The sequence below is a fragment of the Phodopus roborovskii genome, unplaced genomic scaffold (assembly GCF_943737965.1).
Source record: "Phodopus roborovskii unplaced genomic scaffold, PHOROB, whole genome shotgun sequence".
Lineage (NCBI taxonomy): Eukaryota > Metazoa > Chordata > Mammalia > Rodentia > Cricetidae > Phodopus > Phodopus roborovskii.
Window position 1 is genome coordinate 15,811,935 of NW_026126547.1, and position 22,213 is coordinate 15,834,147.

The following is a 22,213-nucleotide window of genomic DNA, read 5'->3' on the forward strand; positions in this document are numbered from 1 at the left end:
TCTAAAACTGTTACTCCATTAAGCCTGCAGCAACAGCTGGGAGCAGCGGTCCCACCTTCATTCCCAGGAGGGGCACAGGGCTCCATAAGGTGAAGGCCAGCCTGGCCAACATAGTGAGTTTCAGGTGAGCCAGGGCTCATGGTTTTAAGATTCTGTCTTACAAACAAACAAACAAATAAATAAAACAAATGCGCTTTGCATCAACAAGGTCTGTAAGAGTGAATGAAACAAGCACTATATGACCTTCATAGTAAAACAGGGTCAGAAAAGAAACTTATGCAGAGAGAGAGAGAGAGAGAGAGAGAGAGAGAGAGAGAGAGAGAGAGAGAGATACTTGGACTTGGAACCTTAAGCAGTTTTGAAAAATCAACCCATCCATACATCTGTAGTTCTTAATAAACTAAGATGAATGTACACTCCATCCAAAGTAACTATGGATCTAGTCTTAGAACTAGCCTTTTATTCAGTTTTGGAACTCAGGGATTCTTTTTAGTTACCTACAGCTACTACTGTTCTGTCAGTTCAAGAATTTTATCTCTCCTATGGCATAGGACAACAACAGCAAATTTTTAGGTCATAATACAGAATGTACTTCAATTTTAAATTTACTGTTTATAAATGTGTACTATTAGTTAAAATTAGCATATGTAATAAAAGTGTCAAAGGAGCAATTAATCTTAAAACAATTTGTGTGTGCAGCTCTATACAGAGGGTTTATCCACAGGGAAGACAATCTGTGTACATCCCATCTCTTTACAGGAAGGATGGCACACTAAGCCATGAACTGTTTTGCATCTACCAATGGTCCCTGTGTCTTCTAGATCCTCATTCATTTACATCGCTAGCACCACCGTGCTATTCATTACTCTGTTTGGATCTGTGGCTTGTCTACTTCTTAAGTAACTTTAAAAAACTGTATCAGCTCATTCAGTTACCTTCTCCAGCGCCTTTTCTTTCTTTTGAGAACAGGGTGAAGACAGCTGCTTTTTTGGTTGCTTAGTAAACTTCTTTGGCTTTTCCCTTTTCCCTGAAAAAGAAAGGACAATATTAGAAACATAAATTCCACTCCCCACCAATGTCACTGATACATCTATATGGAACAAAACTTAACCAACAATCTGTTTTTAAGAAAAACAAAACAAAACACGCCAAGCGTTGGTGGCACACGCTTTTAATCTCAGCACTTGGGAGGTGGGAGCAGGCAGATCTCTGTGAGTTCGAGGCCAGCCTGGTCTACAGAGCTAGTTCCAGGACAGACTCCAAAACAATACAGAGAAACCCTGTCTCAAAACAAACAAACAAACAAAAACAAACAAAAAAAAACCCATAAAAAACCCCTCAAATTACTATCACCTAGGGAAAAAAATGTAATTTGGGAATAAGGAACAGAGACAGAGAACAGACACATAAAATACACATGCAAAAGCTTCAAAATGAATTTTGCTCAGGAAGACTGCAAGGCAGGAATGATCATGGGAAGCAGGGCCGGGACAATTCATACTCTGGACAGTGGCCTTCTTAAGTCAATATCCCTGAGTCTGTTCTGGCCAAGAGTAAGGAGGAATCTGGATATGGCAGGAAGAGGAGAGGAGCTATGCTCCAGAAACAAAAGGAAAGGCAAGAAGGATATACTGGCAACTCTCCTACAGTTCTTTGGGTAGTATTCCCACAAGTTTGTTCTGACATTTTCCAAAGGGAAACTCTGTCCCTACTGTGCATGGGGAACCTGTAAGATATGATGCATATATGATGAGCTTGAAGATACCATGGTAGGAAGCAGCAAAATTAATAATACAGATCAAGAATTACAATTTGCTAGAAGACATAATAGGTTACATGATAATGGTAATGACATGGTATGGGGATGGACAATTCCTTCTAAGTTCAGTGATGTCAGTACAACAAAAAGTTTTTAAAACTATCTGTTAGTACTAGAGAATAATTAAGCTAGGCACAGAGTTGGGCAATTTATATCTGAAAACTTGTTGAGGTAAGAACCGAGAATTTGAGGTCCTCTAGCCTGAAAATACTTCCCACAGGGGAGAAACTCACCCCAGGAAGGAAATGATGAAGTGCAAGGCAATAGGAAAGCTGCAAAGATAAAGGAGTAGGAGTATAACTCTGTCCAAATACTAAGCTCAACTTTAATTTGCCAGTATGAGACACCCTAGACCCTAAAAGGCTACCATGCTTGGGAGACAGGGGAGTTTCTGTGGCTTTGACTGAATTAGCTCTCTGAACTGTACATACCTCAAGTTTCAGACAGCTTAGTTAGGGAGTCAGAGGGCAGATTTGGATCAGGTGAACCCTGATGTCTAATGACAACTCTGCTCAGATTCTTGGCCCTGACAGTTACTCTTCCTTGTCAGCTTGGCCACAGGCACAGAGGCACTTAGGACACACACCTATGACTCTGTGTCTGTGTCTAACGAGAGGTAGGCAGATCTCTGTGAGATTGTAGCCAGTCCGGTCTACAGAGTGAGTTTCAGGACAGCCAGGGCTACATAGAGAAACTCTGTTTCAAAAACCAACCCCCCCCAACAACAACAAAAAACAAAGAACAAACAAAAAACATAAACACAAAGAGAATATCAAAGCCACATTAGACAAAAATTTTTAAAAAGTAAGATTTTTTTTAAAAAAGATAAATAAAAGAAAGCCATTCCTTGCTTATAGACCTGCACAACAGGAAATAAAGGCAGCCCTATAGAATAGAAAACATCATCAGATGCTAATGCAGATGAGAAGGAAAATGGCTAGTATATGGGCAAACATAAAGGACTGTCTTTCTCTTATTCTTTCTTTATTACATATACATATATATATGTATGCATGTATGTATTTGAGACAGGGCCTCACCAGTAGCTGTCGAGAAAGCAAGAGCCTTGAGCATCACTGGTAAGCAAAGACCATGTGGAGACACACAGATTAATAGAAATGGGTTAACAATTAAGAGACAACCATTAGGCCAGCTTGGGTTAGGGAATCTTCATGGAGCTTCCTTTCCATTTCTTTGCTCAGTGTAACCTTAGATCCAGACATATACGCATTACCCATGCCTTGCATGGGAAGATTCAGAGTGGAGCCCTCCATGAACAGTGAGGGCTCATTCTAACTTAGTGGGAAGATTCAGGGTGGAGCCCTCCATCAACACTGAGGGTTTGTATTAACTTAGTAGACCTTACTTTGTTTCTTGGCCACTTCTTCTTCATCACCAACTTCATCTTCAGTGACCTCAGATCCAGTGGTGTATTCTTCCTCTTCTGAAAATAATGACTGCTGTTTCTAAATGCAGAGAAAGACATCTCTGTCACCACTTTCACACTGCTATGGCATGAATGGATTCTGAAGAACACACTCACCTCCTTTCTTGGATGAGTCAAGTAACAACTCATCCACTGGGGCTGCAGAGATGGCTCAGCAGGCGTGTGTGTGCACATCTCTTCCCAGCACACACATGCACATGTGTGCATACACAAACACACATACAGATTAAAATACTTAAAAATGGACTAATGAAATGTTGGGTATGGTAATATCAGCACTGGGGAGGTCAAGGCAGAAGTGTGGTAAATTTGAAGCTAGCCTGTTCTGTACATGGAGAATATGTTTCAAAAACAACAAAATAAACAAACACAATTCAGTTATACACGCCAGTGATCCCAGCACTGGAAAGGTAAAGGCAGGAGGATCGGGAATTCAGTCATCCTCAGTTACATAGCAAATCTCAGGCCAGCCTGGGCAATATAAAATCATCTGTGAAGCCAAACATAAAATAAAACAAAATGTCCAACAAAAAACTTACTAGACTTTTCTTAATATCATAAATGTGATGTGTTCATATTTGTTATTTAATTATTTAGTATGTGGACACGTGCAGAGGTCAGAAGAAAACTTGCAGGAGTCTGGTCTCTCCTTCCACCTTTAGGGTCCTAGGGCTTGGACTCAGGTCGGAAGACTTGCTGGCAAGCACCCTAACTATTGAGTCATCTAACGAGTCCCTAAAGGTTATTTAAAGGTGACTTTAAAAAAAATCTTTTAACCAGGGCCTGGAGGGATGGCTCAATGGTTAAGAACATCTTCTGCTCTTGGCTCTTGCAGAGGACTACAGTTCAGTTTCCAGGGTTTAGACCAGGTGGCTCATAATTGCTGGTAACTCTAGATCCAGGGGTCCCAATACCCTCTTCTGGCCTCCAAGGGTACCCCAACACTGTGACACACACATATTTTTTCTTTTGAGTCTTGTAACGAGAGTCTTGCCTCAGCTTCCCAAACAGTGGGACTTCAGGCCTGAGTCACTGCATCAGGCTCTATCTTTCCTTAACTGACAGTATTTCTTAGTAAGTATGAAATTGGAAAGGCTGACAAGATGACATTTAATAAAAGTTTGTAAATTAAGATGGAAGATTTTATTATCAAACTTCAACATGGAGGCAAGAAGTCCACAGAAACCGGATCCAAAGGCTCACTTACCAACTGCAGAGTCCAGTTTTTCAATGACAGGAACTGAAAGGCAGAGGGACAACAGATTAACAAACCTGCATGGCAGCCTCCTTATTTTTCTCATGGCTACAAGTATGGTTCACTTTCAGGGTTAAATACTCTAAGGCAGTCTTTAAACCCCTGCTCAGAATGGCTAGCATCAAGAAAAGCAATGACAATGGCTGCCAGTGATGGCACAGGGAAAGCAAATCTGGTTTACTGCTAGCAGGGCTTATACTTGTGAAGCCACTATGGAAACCAGCATGGAGAGTCCTCAACAAACTAAACCACAACTGCCACATGTCCCAGCAACAGCACCTTCTATATACCAATCACCAATCAATTCCAACTAGACATGTTGCAGAGATGTTCACATAGTCATGTTTATTGTTGCACTGCTTGCAAAAGTCAGGAAATAGAACAAGAGTAGATGTTGACCAGCAAATGAATGATAAATAAAATATGGTACAGATACACAATGGTAAACCTAAAGGTAAGGTTTTTTTTCCTAAAGTTTTATCAGTTATCAATTCTTTGAAATCAAATAATATATTACTTATCACTCTTTATAGTTTTATTGACTCAGCATAGCATCATGTTTGGATAATCAGTTTAATTTTGAAAGAAAAAATGTCATCAGTAGTTTTATATATACATTACATAGAAAAGTTACTCACAGCATTGAGCTCCCCAGTTTTGGGGCCCCATGGTGTATTTGGTTCCAGCAAAACATCATATTCCAGGCCCTTTTCATCACAGGAGCCAGCCCCGGGGTCACTTGAATGAAAAGGACATTTTATAGAGACACATTCACTTTCTCACAATTTACAGGCGGGCTGGCTCAGCACACACTATTCTTGCGGAGGAACCTGGTTTGGAGCCCAGCACTAACCCTGCGCCTCACAGCCACCTGTCTCTCCAGCTCCAAGGGAATGTGACACCCTTTCTGCTCCTCTAGGCACCGCACACATGGTTCTCTTGTACACATGCAGACTGCCTCATCATTACGGATGTTTGCACAGCTTAGGAAATACAAGTTCTTACAGGTGGCCTCAGTCCTGATCCTAATCATTACAAAAATAGATTTTTAGTTTTTGACTCAGGGCGTCACTTCAGTATTCCCCACCCCACCCCCTCTTTTTTTTGAGGTAGGGTTTTTCTCTGTAGCCCTAGCTGTCCTGGAACTGTCCTGCTCTGTAGACCAGGCTGGCCTCAAACTCAGAAACCATCTGTCTCTGCCTTCCCAGTGCTGGGATTAAAGGCATGCCCTACTATGCCAGGATATTTAGACTTTTAATGTCTAGTAATTACTCTAGCAGATCATTCCATAAGAGGCACACTGTTACACTAGGAAAATCCTATCTGCCAGGTGGTAGGTGGTAAAAAGGTTGCTGTGTTGACATTAAAAAAAAAAAAGAAAAGCCTTTTTTAGATTCCTCTAGCCCAACTGACAGCCCGCTGCATTTACAAAATAACTGTATTAAGAGTTCAAAGTTATGGAAAGATGATCTCAACTGTGTTCCCTGTTTGTGTCAATCTGGCACTGGGGATAGCTCAGTGGTGGAAGGATTGTTCACCATGTTTAAGGCCCAAGGTTTGATCCCAGGGATGATGGTGTAAGATGGGGAAGGGGAAAAGAAATGTAGGAAAAGAACTCAAAATTTTCAAAAATTAGATTTAAAATTTCAACATTTCACCTGGGCAGTGATGGTACAAACCTTTAATCCCACTCTCAGGAGGCAGAGACAAACATTTCTGTGAGTTTGAGGCCAGCCTGATCTACAGAGTGAGTTCCAGGACAGCTTCCAAAGCTACTGAGAAACTGTCATCTTGGAAAAATCAAACAAACAAACAAACAAAAAAAACCCTCAACACTTTTAGTTTCCAGTTCTTTTTGTTAATTTTTTATTCCCCTTGGACTTCCCCTATTTTTCTATTTTATCTGTCAAATAAGTCTGTTCTTGGTGAAAAACACCCTAATTTCAGTGAGGGTTTCCTCTCTCCCCCACATGCCCATGCTGGCTACTTTTATGTCAACTTGACACAAGCTAGAGTCATTTGAGAAGGTAGCTGCAAAGGGAAACGCCTCCACAAGATCAGGCTGCAGCCAAGCCCAGAGTAGGGTGGGGGCAAACCCACTGTGGGTGGGGTCAACCTCGGCTGGTGGTCCTGGGTTCTATATGGAAGCAGAGTGTGAAAAACACAGAGAACAAGCCAATAAGCTGCACTCCTCCAGGGCCTCCACATCAGCTCCTGCCTCCAGGTTTCTGTGTAGTTTGAGTTCCTGCCCTACTTTCTTCATTGATGGGCTACAACGTGGAGATGTAAGCCAAATAAAGTACATTCTCCCCAACTTGCCTTTTGGTCATGGTGTTTCATTGAAGAACCAGAAACCCCAACTAAGACTCTCTCTCTCTCTTTCTCTCTCTCTCTCTCTCTTTCTCTCTCTCTCCTCTCCCCTCCCTCCCTCCCTCTCTCTCTTTCTCTCTCTCTTTCTCTCTCTCTCCTCTCCCCTCCCTCCCTCCCTCTCTCTCTCTTTCTCTCTCTCTCTCTCTCTCTCTCTCTCTCTCTCTCCTCTCTCTCTCTCTCCCCTCCCTCCCTCCCTCTCTCTCTGTCTCTCTCTCTCTCTCTCTGCAATGCTGGGATTAGACCAGGTCTGTGTGTATGTCAACAGTGGTTGGACTACCAAGCTATATCCCTAAACCCTTCAGTTCAACTCTCAACTCTCTGAGATAGTAAATATGGGAGGGTTGGCACTACTGATATGGGGAAACCCTTGGGGAGAGGGGATCATGAAATGGAAACAACCCAACAAAGCTAAAAAAAAAAAGAGTATTCTTTTTTTTCTCACCTAACTGTATCTTTTAAAAAGGGTACAACAATGACATCTCTGTGCTTGTGCAGATCGTCCAGTATTCTAGTAGTTGGACAAGAAAGCAAATCATCATTTTCTCCTTGGTCATGAACAATAACCATGTGGTCCCTCACTTTACAGCCCTGTCAGACATAAGAGACACTGTTAGAGGTAGGTTCACTATAAAAAAATCTTTTAAGAAATGCAGTTCTACCAATGACAGCTTATGCTGTAGAGGATATGGAGAAATGGGAACACTCCTCCATTGGTGGTGGGGAGTGAAAACCTGTACAGCCGCTGTGGAAATCAGTATGGCAATTTCTCAGAAAATTAGAGACCAACCTACCTCAAGACCCGGAAGCACCATTGTTGGGCATATACCCAAAGGAGGCACATTCACACCACAAAGACATTTGCTCAACTATGTTCACAGCAACATTATTTGTAATAGCCAGATCTTGGAAAACAGCCTAGATGCCCCTCAACTGAAGAATGGATAAAGAAAATGTGGCATATTTACACAATGGAGTACTACTCACTGGTAAGAAACAATGACATCCTAAAATTCACAGGCAAATGGACAGAACTAGAAAAAAACATCCTAAATGAGGTAACCCCAAACCAGAAAGACAAATACAGTATGCACTCACTCATAAGTGGATACCAGATATAAAGCAAAAGGTACCCAGCCTACAATCCACAACCCCAGAGAAGCTTGAACCCTCTTCCAGAAATAAATAGAAGCAGATGCAGAAATTCACAACTAACCATTGGGCCAAGCTACTGGAGTACAATTGAAGTGAGGGAGGAGCCATAATATGAACAAAGGAGTCAAGACCATGATGGAGAAACCCACAGAATCAGCTGACCTGAGCTAGTGAGAGATCACTGACTCAGGTCTGACAAATGGGAACCTGCATAAGACTGAACTAGACTCCCTTAATATAGGTGACAATGATGTGAATAGGACAATATATGAGGCCACTGGCAGTGGGTCCAAGATCTAACACTAATGCACAAACTGAATAGTGGAGCCCATTATATATGGAGAGATGCCTTGCTCAGCCTAGACACAGAAGTTTGGGGGTGGAGAGGTGCCTTGGTCCTGTCTCAATGAAATGATGGGACAGTTAGTATATATCATTTCACAGCAATAGAACACTAACTAAGACATTGTATAAGATGAAGTCAATCTAAATTGTGGCACAGAGAGGTTAGATGAACTTAGGCTCTACCCCTTACTGAAGAGCAACTGGCAGATGATAATTAATAGGGGAGGGAAAATCATTCATCTTGGAGCATGGGGCCACTTGAAAGAGTCCTGTGCTCCAGTGGATGGCTACACATGTACATATGGGCAGCAGTAATTAACTTACAGGGTTATCAAAAAGACAAAACAAAAACAAAAATGTAAATTTAGGAGGTGAACATGTGGGCATATGTGGAGAGCTGGAGGGGAGAAATGAAGGTTGATATGATCATATTTCATTTTATAGTTATTATTAAAGTCTCAAGAATGAAAAATAGTTTACAAATTATACTTCTCTTTCTGCAGTCAAATATCTAACACTTTTCCCCTTAAAAGTGCAGAAAATAAATTGAAATATAAATGTACATCTGAACAAGCACTTGAGAGGATCAGCTTTCCCGTTAAAAATACTGGGGAACTACAGATATGGCTGTGTGACTGACTGGGGAGCTACAGATACAGATAGAGCAGTGAATATAAACTATCTTCTAAGGCTCAGGGAACGTCATGGAAGAGGAGACAAAAAAGAATGTAAGAGCTGGATGACAGTGAGGGAGGACCGTGAAACCCTGGGAGTCTGACATGGCCATGGTACTCATGATCTCACAACAGTCCTGGTTGCCTGATAGGGCTACATAAGACTAAACTTGTAGTAACTATTCAGTCAGATGGGGAGGGGGAGCTGGACCCCACCCAGCAGAGCCAATGACAGCTGTGGACAGCTGGATAAGAGAAAATCATTGTCTTTAGTTACTCATGACTTTAGTGATGTCTTCAGTTACTTGTGACTGATCCATGCTCTGGTAGAGTTTCTAAACAAAGCCTATACGAATAAGCCTGGTTAGATCCAGTGTGCCACATACAAAGACAACACAAAAGGACATGAAAGTAAGTGCGCTGGGGACTTCCTGGCAGGAAGAGTTGGGAGACAGCAGAGAGAATGGAAGGAAAGAGAATGTGCAGGAATGACTGTAGTCAGATACATTATACATGTGTGAAATTGTTAAAGTAATTAAATAAAAAAAGATCTGAAAGGGAACTGTTTACTGCTGTTACTTCTAAGAAGCTGTGGAGTTCTTTTTTTTTTTTTTTTTTTTTTTTAATGTTGATGTAGTTACACTTAAAAAGAAAAAGATTTTACATAAAATGTTAGGGGCAGCTGAACTATATATAAAAAAAAGGAATGTTCAAAACTTACCTTTAGTTCCTCTGGCAGAAATAACTGGACGCAGAGGGTTTATTAATAACAACAAAAGCCAGGGAGGTGAGAGGGAGTTGGGTGGGGGCACTAAGTGGAACTGGAGGGAGACAGTGGATAGCTATTATCAATACACATTACATAGATAGATGAAACTTTCAAAGTTTAATCAAAGATTAAAACAAAAATCTTACCTTTGTGAGCTGAGTGGGATCAAAACGAAGAACCTTTTGGTTACAGCAGGGATAAATTCCAGTGCCCACAGTGGTCAGTGAACTTACTGTGGAGGCATAAACTACCACTTCTGAGTGATACTGACAATGTGAGAATTCAATACAGAGAAAGGCCTGGGTGAAAGAAATATATAAAAATCAACAAGTATGCCACAATGACATATGTCTCAAAAATACATTTCTGAAGGCCATAAATCACATGTCACATTTACATGAAATGTACAGAATAGGTCCACCTATAGAGGTTCAAATTAGATGAACCCTTGCCGGGATTTGAGGCAGAAATACCGAGTGGTAGCAGATGGGCATGAGGTTCTTTCTGAGGTGATGAGAATGTACTAACACTGGGTGGCATATAATAAGTGCTACCAACTCTGGGGATTCTGACAAAAATCAATGAGTTACATAATAATTTACTCCAAAGAAGTTTCTAAAAGGCAAAATCAAAAGGCTTTACTAAAAATCCAGATGAATAAAACTGATCTTAGTATATACACTTACATTTAAAACTGACCAATAATTTTTTAAAAATTCCAGTGAAATATCAAATAATTTCACCTTACTTGGTTATTCCTTGGTTTTTGTGAAACTTAGTATCAGTATTTATGAAAGCTATGGCCTAACTTCCAGTCATTAAAGAAAATAACTTGTCATGGTATGGTTATGAAATAGGTTCCAAATCCACATATAAGTTCAAACTCAAAGGCAGAAGCAAAAGTAACAATTTAACAACAATGGCAAATATCCAAATGTGTTATCAAGACATGGAACAATTACCATGCTCACACACAGCTAAAGGAATGCAAAAGGACACGGGAAATTTAGAAAATGTTAACTTAGATTATTATATTGCAGTTCTAATTCTAGAACTCAAGAGATCTAAAAGCCCTTGTTTATAAGAAAACCTGTCTGGGAATATTTACAGCAATTGTCTTCGCAATGGCTCCAAACTAGAACAGCTACAAATGTGTGTCAGCTGTGAGTGGTTAACATACTGTGTAACTCTTATGACAGAAGGCTACTTAGCAATAAAAGGAGAGAATGCTGACATGCAACAACATGTTGAAATTTCAAATTCATTTTACTGAGTGAAAGAAGGTCCACTCAAGTAATTAAGCACTGTACGATTCTTCCTAATAAGAATCTGAAAAAGGAGACACTAAGATCCAACACACAAGTTTGGCAATGACTGTCAACCATTAAGAAGGAGCTGATTTAAAAAGGAGCACAGGTGAACAATAATGATGGTGGTAATATATATATATATATATATATATATATATATATATATATATATATATATCTCAACCTCACAAAATGAATGACTACTTCTCTCTATCTATAAGATATACCTCAATAAACCCAGGATTAGCCCAGTGAGAAGGACTTACATATGGTCTGACATTCCAAACTGTGATGGTTTTGATGACCTGTTCTTCCTCCCTCCACTGAAAATCAAGTCAGAGAGAAATCTAAAGGAAGGGCATTCATATGAGATTTGATGTAAAAAAAAAAAAAAAAAAAAAAAACAAAAAAACCTTGGATTTACGTAAGACCAGCAAGATTAGCAATGACTACTTTGTAAAAAATCATGTGTGCCTTCAAGAACTAACCTACTTGTGCTTTTTCTATAAATTTAGATTATTAAAACCATGAACAAGGCTGGAAATACAGCTCACTGGTATGGCTTAAGATCCGATTTTGGAGCCCTGGGACTGGGACAGGGAGGGGAGCAGCCAGGTGTGGTGGTGCACACCTGTGTGCACACACCTGCAGTAGCAACAACACCAGGGAGCTGACAGCAGTGTAAGCTCCAGGCCAGAGTAGGCTGCAGGTAACATTTATCTAAAAAACCAAGACAACAGGCCCAGTGACTCTGAATCTCTAAGGAAATATATGGCCCAAACGAGAAACTGTTTGGCTGAAAATAAAAACAATAAAAATTCTGTATATTTTACACTGAAAAACTGGATTAGATAACAAAGAATCTGATGCTTTTCTCACAGTCTGACAAGAATTGTTCCAGCAATAAACACAAGAGGAAGAAAGGACAAAATGGCAAAAGAAATAAGGTAGATAACAATGCCTAACAGACCACTATTTTGCTACTACTTTCCTTAAAACCTCACCTGGTAACACCTTGAACAAGTCAGCCAGTTGATCGTTCCCCACAACCGCCAATATACATCTCTCCAAGATTTTAATTCTTCAAAAAGACTATTCAAATACTCATGTACATCCCAGGTTTTATCTCTGAAGAAAACAACCCTCAATTACTTTAAGTAAGAGATACAATTTGTTTTAACCAAATGTGGCTTGTTTGCAATAATACTCTCCGAATGATAGTGTGGTAGGGAACTACACTAAAAAGTAGGTACACTTTATTTTCAGACAACAGAAGAAGATATGAAAAGGTGGAATATATACTTATTTTGTTGAGCTAAATATTATAATTTAAACATTTGAACAGCAGTGGTTAAAAGGACCTTTGTTTCATTTTTACTTTTTAAAAGTTGTTTATTGCTTATTTACATATGTGAGTGTGTACAAGTACATATGCCGTGGCATGTGCAAGTGTGTGCACGTGTGTGTAAATCACAGGACGAACTGTGGGAGTCAGTTTGCTCCTTCATATTGAGGATTCTAGGGGTCAAATTCAGGTCACTAGGCTTGGTGACAGACATCTTTGCCTGCCAAGCCATCTCATGAATTCTAAGACCTTTATTTTAACTGTACATGTTGAAAGATGTGCTGTTATTAATTAGCAGTGCTTCTAAATACTCTGATAATGTGATGATGGTTTATTACATTACTTTTAAACAGCATTTAAAATTCAGCATTATACAGACAGGTCTTCATATATACATTTTAACAACCAGTAAAGGCATACGCTAATTTGCTATGGTCACATGAAACTGTAGTGTATATTTGAGACAGAGTCTTACTGATAGTCCAGGCTGGTCTGGAACTTGCTACAAAGCTCAGTGGGGCCTCAAAAACTGAGCCCCTGCTGCCCGAGCCTCTGGAATGCTGGAATTACAAGGGTGGGTGGCCACATTCAGCTTCTTTCTAAGGTTCTATATTTGAAGCTTTAAAAATTTTCCAATTTTTGTGCTTAGTTCAGCAAATAACAGTGTGTGAATATGTTATTACAAATCACACAAAGAATTTTTAAAGTTAAGGCTTGCACCTGCACTGACACCACTATATCCCCGAGGCTGGAATCAGAAGCATGGTGACACCATGCCTGGCTTTAAAGACAATTTGTTTATTTAAAAAATATTCTTTCTTTTTTTTAATGTGTTTTTTTTTTGCATGTATGTCTGTGCACCAGGTTGTGCAGTGCCCACAGAGGACAGAAGAGAGCATAATATACCATATACATGGTTCCTCTAGAAGAACAGCCAGTGCTCTTAGCTGATAGGCCCTTAAAGACAGTTTTTAAAATATATGTGTCAACTGTTGCCTTGTAGAAGAATAAATAAAACACCAAAAGAAAAAATGGATGCTGAAGTTAATGCTAATTACCTTTTCCACTTACTAATAATAGTTATTGCTGTCAGAATCGAAGAAATTTTCAAAAGGCAAATAAAGTCTCAAGACAATATGTGTGTGTGTGTATATATGCACATATGTATATATCTATATATGACTACCATACATATAAAGTAGTGAAAATTTTCCAATTATTTATTGAGAGAAAAATTAAACATTTTAAAGTTGACCTTGATATTAATGTTAACTATGCTATTAATACTAACATCAAATTAAATGTTGCCTTGTACTTCTGTTTCCAATAAAAAAATTTTTTAAACAATTTTCATTTTTTATATGCATTAGGGTTTTGCTTGCATGTATGTCTGTGTGAGGATGCCAGATCTTGGAGTTACAGACAGTTATAAGCTGCCATGTGGGTGCTGGGAATTGAACCCAAGTCCTCTGTAAGACCATCTCTCCAGCCCCCTTAAGTTTATTTTAATGTTTAAAATATAATGCTTGAAGATAATTTCTTTAACAAAAATATTTATATTTGTTTTATAGGTAAGAAATGCCTTGAATTGATCCTTCTGCCTTCACTTTGCAAGTTCTTAGATTACACATGTAACCCACACCTGGCTATGGTCATATGTGTGTGTGTGTGTGTGTGTGTGTGTGTGTGTGTGTGTCTGTGCGTGTGTAGTGCAGTGGAAGTATGCTTTCAAGTGGGTATATGTGTACATAAATGCAGGTTATAGATTTTAAAATTACTCGGTATGTGTGGTATCTGCATGTTTGAACAAGTATATGCGGGTACGCTTGGCCATGTGCATGTGTGTGAGGACGAGATCGGGTATCTTCCCCATCTGATGGTTCTTAAACAGGGAGTATCACTGAACATGGTGCTCACTGTTCTGGCTGCATTGGCTCACCATAGAGCTTGAATGATCCTCCACCCCCAGCCTTAGTGTTATAAGCCTGTGTTAACACATCTTGCTTTTTATGTGGGGGCTAGGAATCCATTTGCAGCCTTCATGCTTGTGTAGTAAGCACTTTATGTACTCAGCCATCTCTCCATCCCACTTACACATTTTTAATAAAGAAAAAGAACCTCCAGAAGCAACAATTAATATTTCAGTGACTACGTTCTTTAAAGTGTGTGTTCATCCCAGGCTGGTCTTGAACACTACGTAGCCCAGGGTGACTTTGATTTTCTGTGATCATCTATCTTACTTTCACACCCAGAGTAATGAAATTACTGGGATGTGCCACCCTGCCTGAATTTTGCAGTACTGAGGGTCAAACCTAGGACTTTATTATACAAGCTAAGCAAGCACTTTACCAACTGAATTATGTCCCCAGCCTTCTAGTTTTATATATTACACGTATTAAAATTATTATTAACAACTTTCTATGTAAGTATATATTCTTCTATAAGAACATCCCAGGACCCTCATAGTGGAAGGAGAAAATGGACTTGCCTAAGCTGTCCTTTGACCTCCAATGGCACAATAAATAAATGTAATGCAAATTTTAATTGTAATTAAAAAATATAAATGGGCTGGGGCTGGTGAAATGGCTCAGTTAGTAAAGGTACTTTTCTAAGAAGCTTGTTGACCTGAGTTTTGATTCCCAAGACCTATGTAATAATGGGAAAGGAGATATGACCCTGAAAGATTGTCCTCTGACTTGCACACACCCCCACATGAGCCCTCTGCCACACATGCACGCAAACAACAAATACATTATTTAAGACAAACCAAGAGCTGAGGATGTAGCTCAGAGGTAGAGTGCTTGACTAGCATGTACAAAGCACTAAGTTTGATCCCTAACGTACCTGAAAGAAAGGAGGGTGGGTGTTCTTATAGAAAATTAAGTTCTGTTTTAATAAGTACTCTTGAAATTCACACACAGAAACTGTATGTCATTTTCACTGTACCTTATATGGATGTAGATAATGTTTCCATGTCGATCCACATTGATTTTTCCAGGGATGCAAGGAATTCGTCTTTCTGTTTCTCTGGTTAAAAGTTTCTTACATAAACAACATCTACAACAAAAAAGAAATGTCAAAAATACTCAAGGAAGAACTTGTTGTAGTGAATTAAATAATATAGCTCTATTATATAGTATACCAAGAAAAACATGTTACCTATATAAGGTTGCTGCGTTGTTTCGAGAATCTGGATTCAAGTACTCAGCATCAAACAGTCTTTCAATCTTCTTACAAAAAAGTTTACTATTAAAAACAAATGGCCAGTAAGTTAAATCTCTGAATTCTGTTTTCCCTCCCTCCTTGCCTTCCTTCCTTTGTTCCGTCTAAATTATGTGTATGTATCTGTATGGGGTATGCACACATAGCTACAAGGGCCCATGGAAGGCATCAAATCCCCTGGAGTTCCAGGCAGTTGGAGCTTCGGGCGGGACATTGGTGCTGGATCATGTCCTCTGCAAGAGCAGTATGTGCTCTTTGTGTTCTTAAACCCCGAGGCCTTTCTCTGGCTCTTCCACTTTTCTAACTGAATCTGTCGCTTTGGTTAGACTCACTGGCCAGTGAGCCCTTGGGATCCTTCTGTCTCTACTACTCCAGTGTTAGGGATACAAACACATGCTATTAAGTCTGGCTTTTCTTGTGGGTCCTGAGGATTTTCATGCATACACAACAATCATTTTATGTACTGAGCAATAATCTTTCCATCCCTAAAGTTAGTTTACAGTGATAAGAATAAGTGTTGCCCTTGTACGTGTATAAAACTGAGATTAGTAAGTACTTAACATTTATTTCCTCTCTTGAGCCTACTTTCCATAACAAACTTCTACTCTTTTTCTTTTTCTAAGCAATCATTCAGAGCAAACATCTGGAAAACTTTCTAAATTCAGTGGGCTTCATTTCTGTCTTCCTCTATACAAGAGCAGTGATCCACACATTTTTGTCAATCACTTCTCCCCCTTCAAAGCCTCTTCTGATTTTACCTTTCTTTCTACTCCATGGGCCTTTTTAAGATGCCCTGACTGCTACTTCTCTGTCAAATCTTAAAGTAATGGGTAGCCTTTGTTAATGCTCTCTTGCTAACAGCAAATAAATCAGAATAGCATTTATCATAGCAATGAGAAAGTAAATACTTAGGAATAAAGAAGTAGAAAGTTATACTGTGTTTACAAACTGTAAGATTTGGTATTACTGAGATGCTAAAATCATGGCTGGAGAGATGGTGCACACTGCTCTTGTGGAGGACCCCCAGTTATATCTCAGTATCCTCACTGAGTGGTTCATAAACGCATAATCCCAGGGGATCTGATGCTATCTTCTGGTCTCTTCAGGCACTGACACTCAACACGTGTATACACACACACACATATGCCACACATGCACACACACCTGTGTGCATACATACTTTTTTAAAATCTTAAAAAAAAAAAGATCCTAAAATCATTCCAAATGGATCTCCAGGTTCAGTATTAATTCCCAATTCCAGAGCCAAAATAATTACAACTCTGCCTTAATTTAGATTAGGTGCTACTTGAGTTGGAGAGGTGGCTCAGCAATTTAGAATACATACTGTTCTTACAAAGGACCCATTTGATTCCTAGCACACATTCTGGGAAGCTTACAACAGCCTGCATCTCCAGATCCAGGGGGGGTCCGATGGCCCTGATTTCCACAGGCACCTGCACTTGTGTGCACCCCCACCCCGCAGAGGAAGACACACAGTTAAAGTAATGTTTTTAAGAGTCAGTGCTGTTGACTGAAGAATGGGTAAGCTAGCATGCTATGGATGAAATGTGGTCACCTGACTGGGGTGGTGGTTACTGAAGTTTGGTGGGGAAAGGATGGCCTTTCATTACTGACTGTTCTGTTCATTTCTGATTCTCTTTGCTGCAGGATCTCACTATGTAATCCAGGCTGGCCTGGATTTTACAATGTAGCTCAGGTGAAACTAAAACTCAGGATAATCCCCCTGCTTCAGCCCCCTGAATGCTGGGATTAAAGGTATGTATCAAGAAAGATCTTTTAGATATATGATGCTTCATGAACTACAAATACTTGAAAAATGAACCTTGACCTCCTACTTCATAATCTACAAAACAGTTAGTTCAGAGATGTCAACATTACCATAGGGAGGCAAAGCTTTCCTGACACAACAGCAAATGCACTAACTGCCCTTTGCTGGGAATCCCATCCAGGAACACTATTCCATTTATTCATAACTGTCTGTTAACAAACTCTGACCTCTGACTGACACTCTAGAGGAACATATCTGACTAGTCACCTGCCATCCATCCAGATACCCAAGAAATACACTAATTCTGTAAGATCTAAGCTGCCTCTTGATTTGCCTCCCCTGTCCTCCCCCCAATCTTCCCCTTCTGCAGTAATGGCTTTTCCATCCATTTACACGCTCAAGTTGAGAACTTAGTAGTTATCCTGGGTCCTCTCTTTTCCCATATTACCCCCTTCACAAATTTGTCAAATCTTTTAAGTTACATGCATTGAACTCACTGGGAGCTTTACTGCATCTACCCTAATCCAAACCAGATAGTTTCCCAAGAAGCTACTACTCTAGCCTCTTATTATGTCTCTTTGCTTCTTATACTCTTCACGTTCTCCACACAGCAACCCAAATCTCTTAAAAACAGATCTTAAGAAACCTCTGCTTCTGTCCAAACCTAGAATAAGGTCTGTTCTCCCTGCTCTAACCTCAATAGCCCATATTGGCCTTATATCATACCACTTTGCCCCTTTAAAATGAAGCCTTAACACAATTCATTACCACCATAAGTTCGTATGTTCATTATATAAAATGATTACTAGGAGCTAGCAAGATGCTTCAGCAGGTAAGGGTACCTGCTACTAACCCTGAGTCCCCGAGTTTGACCCCCAGAGTTCATACTGTGGAAGGAGAAAACTGCTTCTGGGAAGTAGTCCTCTGATCTACATGTGTGCTGTAGTACCCACATGCACATACACACACAAAATAAATTTAAATGTAATAAAATTTTAAATCACTAACATTATCATAAGCTATTGGCTTTTTATTAAAGTAAAATAGGAACATATTTCATATACTTTTAAAATAGAATTTCACTAAAATTAAATAGAAATATACTTAACAAAACTTATTATGTTTAAATCTAAAGTTTAAAGAGTTACCTCCTAAACTTATCTTTTTTGTCTTTTAAGTCATCAATTTCATTGTGTGTGAACAGATCAGCTATGCGTGTAAGGAGGTTTGCATTAATACAGTTCATGTTGCACGGAGCAGCTACTATGGCATTCATATTTGTGTGGCAATACTGAATACACTGTTCAACCTGAAAAACACAGAATAGAAAACTAATAGTAACACAAATGATATACTGTCAGAGCAATTTCAAACATAACCTCATGAAATACCAAACCCACATCTATATCACCAACAACTGGTTTTGCCAACTGTGTTGATCTACACTATTAAATACATAAAATGTATAAACATGCATAACTAAATTATTTCCAATAATTTATTCAAAATAATAATGTCTTTTAAATGGCTATAGCAGGTATAAATCTTAGTCTGTTGCATATTCAAATGACTTCTTACAGTTAAGCTTAGTTATTAAGTTATCCCCATTCCCCTACGAAGGCGAAACAAAATTTCATTTAAGGATTTTCTCAGTTCTGTTTTATTTGCTCTTTCTAACCTGTGTCAGAGTAAAGAGAAGGAAGTCTCACAGTTTTCCAAATACTGTTCTGATGGTATAAAAGGAATATTTTAGGGCTTAGGTTTCAAAACTCAAAGCTAAAGGACTCTGATTTTTTTTTTTTTTTCCTGTATCCTTGTTTGAAGTCCACAAATCCAGCTGGCTGAGGAGTACAAAGACTACAGTACTGAGTAAGCTCTAAAGAAACCAATGAACCCATCTTCACACAGCATAGTGTTCTGCTCTATACAGTCTTATCAGGAGCAAACCCAAATACTTATTTAAATAACAGCTACAAAATGTCAGCCATGGAAACATATGGAGCCATTTTAATTATAGATTTTTTTGCTTTTGGTTTTGCAAGATCAAAACTGACTATGCACCCTAGCCTCACCCAGATAGTTATCAAGTAAATAAGAAAAATAAACATATTTAATATAATAGCTTGAAATAGATGTGCATATATTACACTTTTATATTTGATCAGCTGTTCTTAAGCAATAGATATAAATTATGAAGTAAACAGAAAACTATACTGTTTAGTAGCTGGATATTAGGTTTTTGTTCATTGAACTATAAATGAGAGGCACAGAATAAAACATGCTTAAAGAAATTATTTAAATAGTAAAACAGAATATATTCCAATTGCTTTTCCTTTAGCTAGTGATAGAACAAAAATCTTTTGGAAAAAAGTTTATTCTATTTAGTTTCAAATTATACAATGGTTGTTCCAATTACAGACATAACATACAAATGATACCCAGTAGTCTTAACCCTTTCTCAACAGGACAGAGTACTGTTACAAATATACCCTTGAACTAACTATTTTTCTTTCTACATATTCAAAGGGGGAAAAGCATTAGGTCAATAAAGGGGCTTAAATTTTTAAAAATGAATACTTACTAATGAATCCATCTTCAAGAACTCTGAAGAAATAAGAATTGAAATGACATTTCCTGGCTCTAATAAAAAGAAAAAAATTTAAATTTCCTTTTGATTTTTAACTCAATTTTCTCATTTCATCTTTAAAAAAAACAAAAAACGTTGATTTGGTAAAAAAAAAAAAATGATATGTCCTTACTTAGATCACTTAGCTTGGTTAAACAAAAGAAAGAAAATTTAATGTTAAATCATAGTGTATACAGAATCATGGTAAATTGTCCTTGAATTAGATGCATGTTAAGTGCAAAGCCTAGCTAAAATAATGACATGCAAAAGTCACAGTGAGAAAAGTTAAATGATGATTGATGATAGTATTAATTAGGGAAGTTATTTCAGAAAAGCATTCAGTACTGGCAAATAAACATTTCAATTTAAAAGATTCTGCAATGTAATAAAAAGTACCTACACGCTACTGCAACACTAAGTGGGTCTCCAGGCACATAGCTGGGGAAAGGAGATGCTGCCCTCATCTCTATCAAACATACCTAGGAAGAAAACACCCGGCCACTTCCCATCACTCTAAACCCTTTTGTGGCAGAAATCCTCCTTGGACTAAACAATGGGTAAGTAATTCCTATCTTCCCAAATAACAGTTAGTTTAAGGTTCTCAAGTGATAGAAAAGCTTGTTAGGAAATTGTATCTAAGGACATGCCACCCAATTAAGAACTAGTGGCTTAATCATGAGATTTAATTAAGCACCGTCCTCATACTTTTCTTGGTTAGGATAAGGATTGCGTCTAAAAACCTTTGCATTTATAGCAGTGACTTAACTAAAAAATAAACAGAACAAGCAGTTTCTCCTCTTTCACTCTTACTACATGCATGTGAGTATGCCACAGTAAACACATTTCCATTACTATATGTATTTTTTAAACTCTCAATTTTCTCTCACAACAGGCTACACTCACCACAGAAGAGGTGTGTGTGTGTGTGTGTGTGTGTGTGTATACATACTTACATATACACACATGCACATATGAGTGTATATATGCACACATTTATTCATAACTAGATAATCTGAAATCTGGTCTCTGGCTTGAAAATTTTAAGACATTTAAAAATTTTAAAGATTTTATGTACGTAGGTGTTTTGCCTACATGCACGTGCACACCATGTGCATGCAGTACCTGACGAGGACAGAAAAGGACTCAGGATCTCCTAAAGCTGAGTTACCGATGGCTGGGAGCCGCCATACGAGTGCTAGGAATCCAACCTAGTACTCTGGAAGAGCAGATAACTTAATCACTGAGCCACCTCTCCAGCCATAGCTGAAAATTTGGATTTAACAACCTTAGAATTTTAATTTTTATTTAAAACATTTTTATTTAGAAATATTTCCCATTTGTTTGGTCACTATAATATCATAAATTTTAAACTTCAGAAATACTTTTAGTACTATAAATATGTTAATAAGCTTTATTTTATTTGCTCATAGTGTTAAGAATTGAATCTGAGTCCTCATGAATGCTGGGTGAGCACTCTTACTGAGCCATACTCCCAACCTCTATTATGTATTTAAAAATATTCTGATATTGCTATTCTAGCACATATTTTTATTATTTCTTATATAAATCTATGCCCGTTAAAAGGTTACTTATGAGTTATTACTTTTTCAAATAATATTTTAATATTAAAATGAGTTTCACTATGATGTTTTCATATATACCTGTTCCTTAACAGTTATCTTACTATCATTAAGAACACTGGTTCTAAAATTTTTAGTCTCAGGACTCCTTTACAATCTTAAAAACTGAGAATTCTAAAAAGATTTTGCTTCTGCAGGTCATTTTTCAGTATTTTTACCACATTAGAAATAATGTAACCAGAGAAATTTTTAGAAGTCAGTTTTAAAACATAATCCTATTATATGTAAGCATATTTTTGTGAAAAATATCTTCAAATGAAAAAATTACTAAGTGGCACTGACTGACATTTTCTGTAAATCTCTTCAATGTTTAACTTAAATGACTGTAGAATTCTCCTATCTATTTCTTCATTCTTCCTGAGACAGGATCTCACTCTAGCTAGTCTTCAACTCATAGCAACACTATTGCCTCAGCTTCCCAAGTGCTGGAATTACAAACATAAGCCACCA

At 38.4% G+C, this 22,213-nt stretch overlaps 1 protein-coding gene across 7 annotated transcripts in view; it reads right to left on the reverse strand.

Annotated features, from left to right (window-relative positions):
* The window catches only part of Sanbr (SANT and BTB domain regulator of CSR), a 50,586-nt gene that overhangs the window by 15,174 nt on the left and 13,199 nt on the right, over positions 1 to 22,213 (reverse strand). For 6 of the 7 annotated variants that reach the window (XR_007835537.1, XM_051200670.1, XM_051200667.1 and 3 more), the window contains 12 exons: positions 20,079 to 20,137; positions 18,646 to 18,806; positions 15,646 to 15,732; positions 15,433 to 15,543; positions 12,146 to 12,269; positions 11,408 to 11,464; positions 9,978 to 10,130; positions 7,334 to 7,479; positions 5,160 to 5,259; positions 4,474 to 4,506; positions 3,186 to 3,285; positions 936 to 1,027 (listed from right to left, as the gene is read on the reverse strand). Coding sequence is in view for 6 of the 7 variants with exons in the window: in XM_051200670.1 (XP_051056627.1) it covers positions 936 to 1,027; positions 3,186 to 3,285; positions 4,474 to 4,506; positions 5,160 to 5,259; positions 7,334 to 7,479; positions 9,978 to 10,130; positions 11,408 to 11,464; positions 12,146 to 12,269; positions 15,433 to 15,543; positions 15,646 to 15,732; positions 18,646 to 18,806; positions 20,079 to 20,137 (1,223 nt within the window). In the remaining variant the exon portion in view is untranslated. The remainder of the gene's footprint in view (positions 1 to 935; positions 1,028 to 3,185; positions 3,286 to 4,473; positions 4,507 to 5,159; positions 5,260 to 7,333; positions 7,480 to 9,977; positions 10,131 to 11,407; positions 11,465 to 12,145; positions 12,270 to 15,432; positions 15,544 to 15,645; positions 15,733 to 18,645; positions 18,807 to 20,078; positions 20,138 to 22,213) is intronic. The other variant, XM_051200671.1, reaches the window with a different exon arrangement.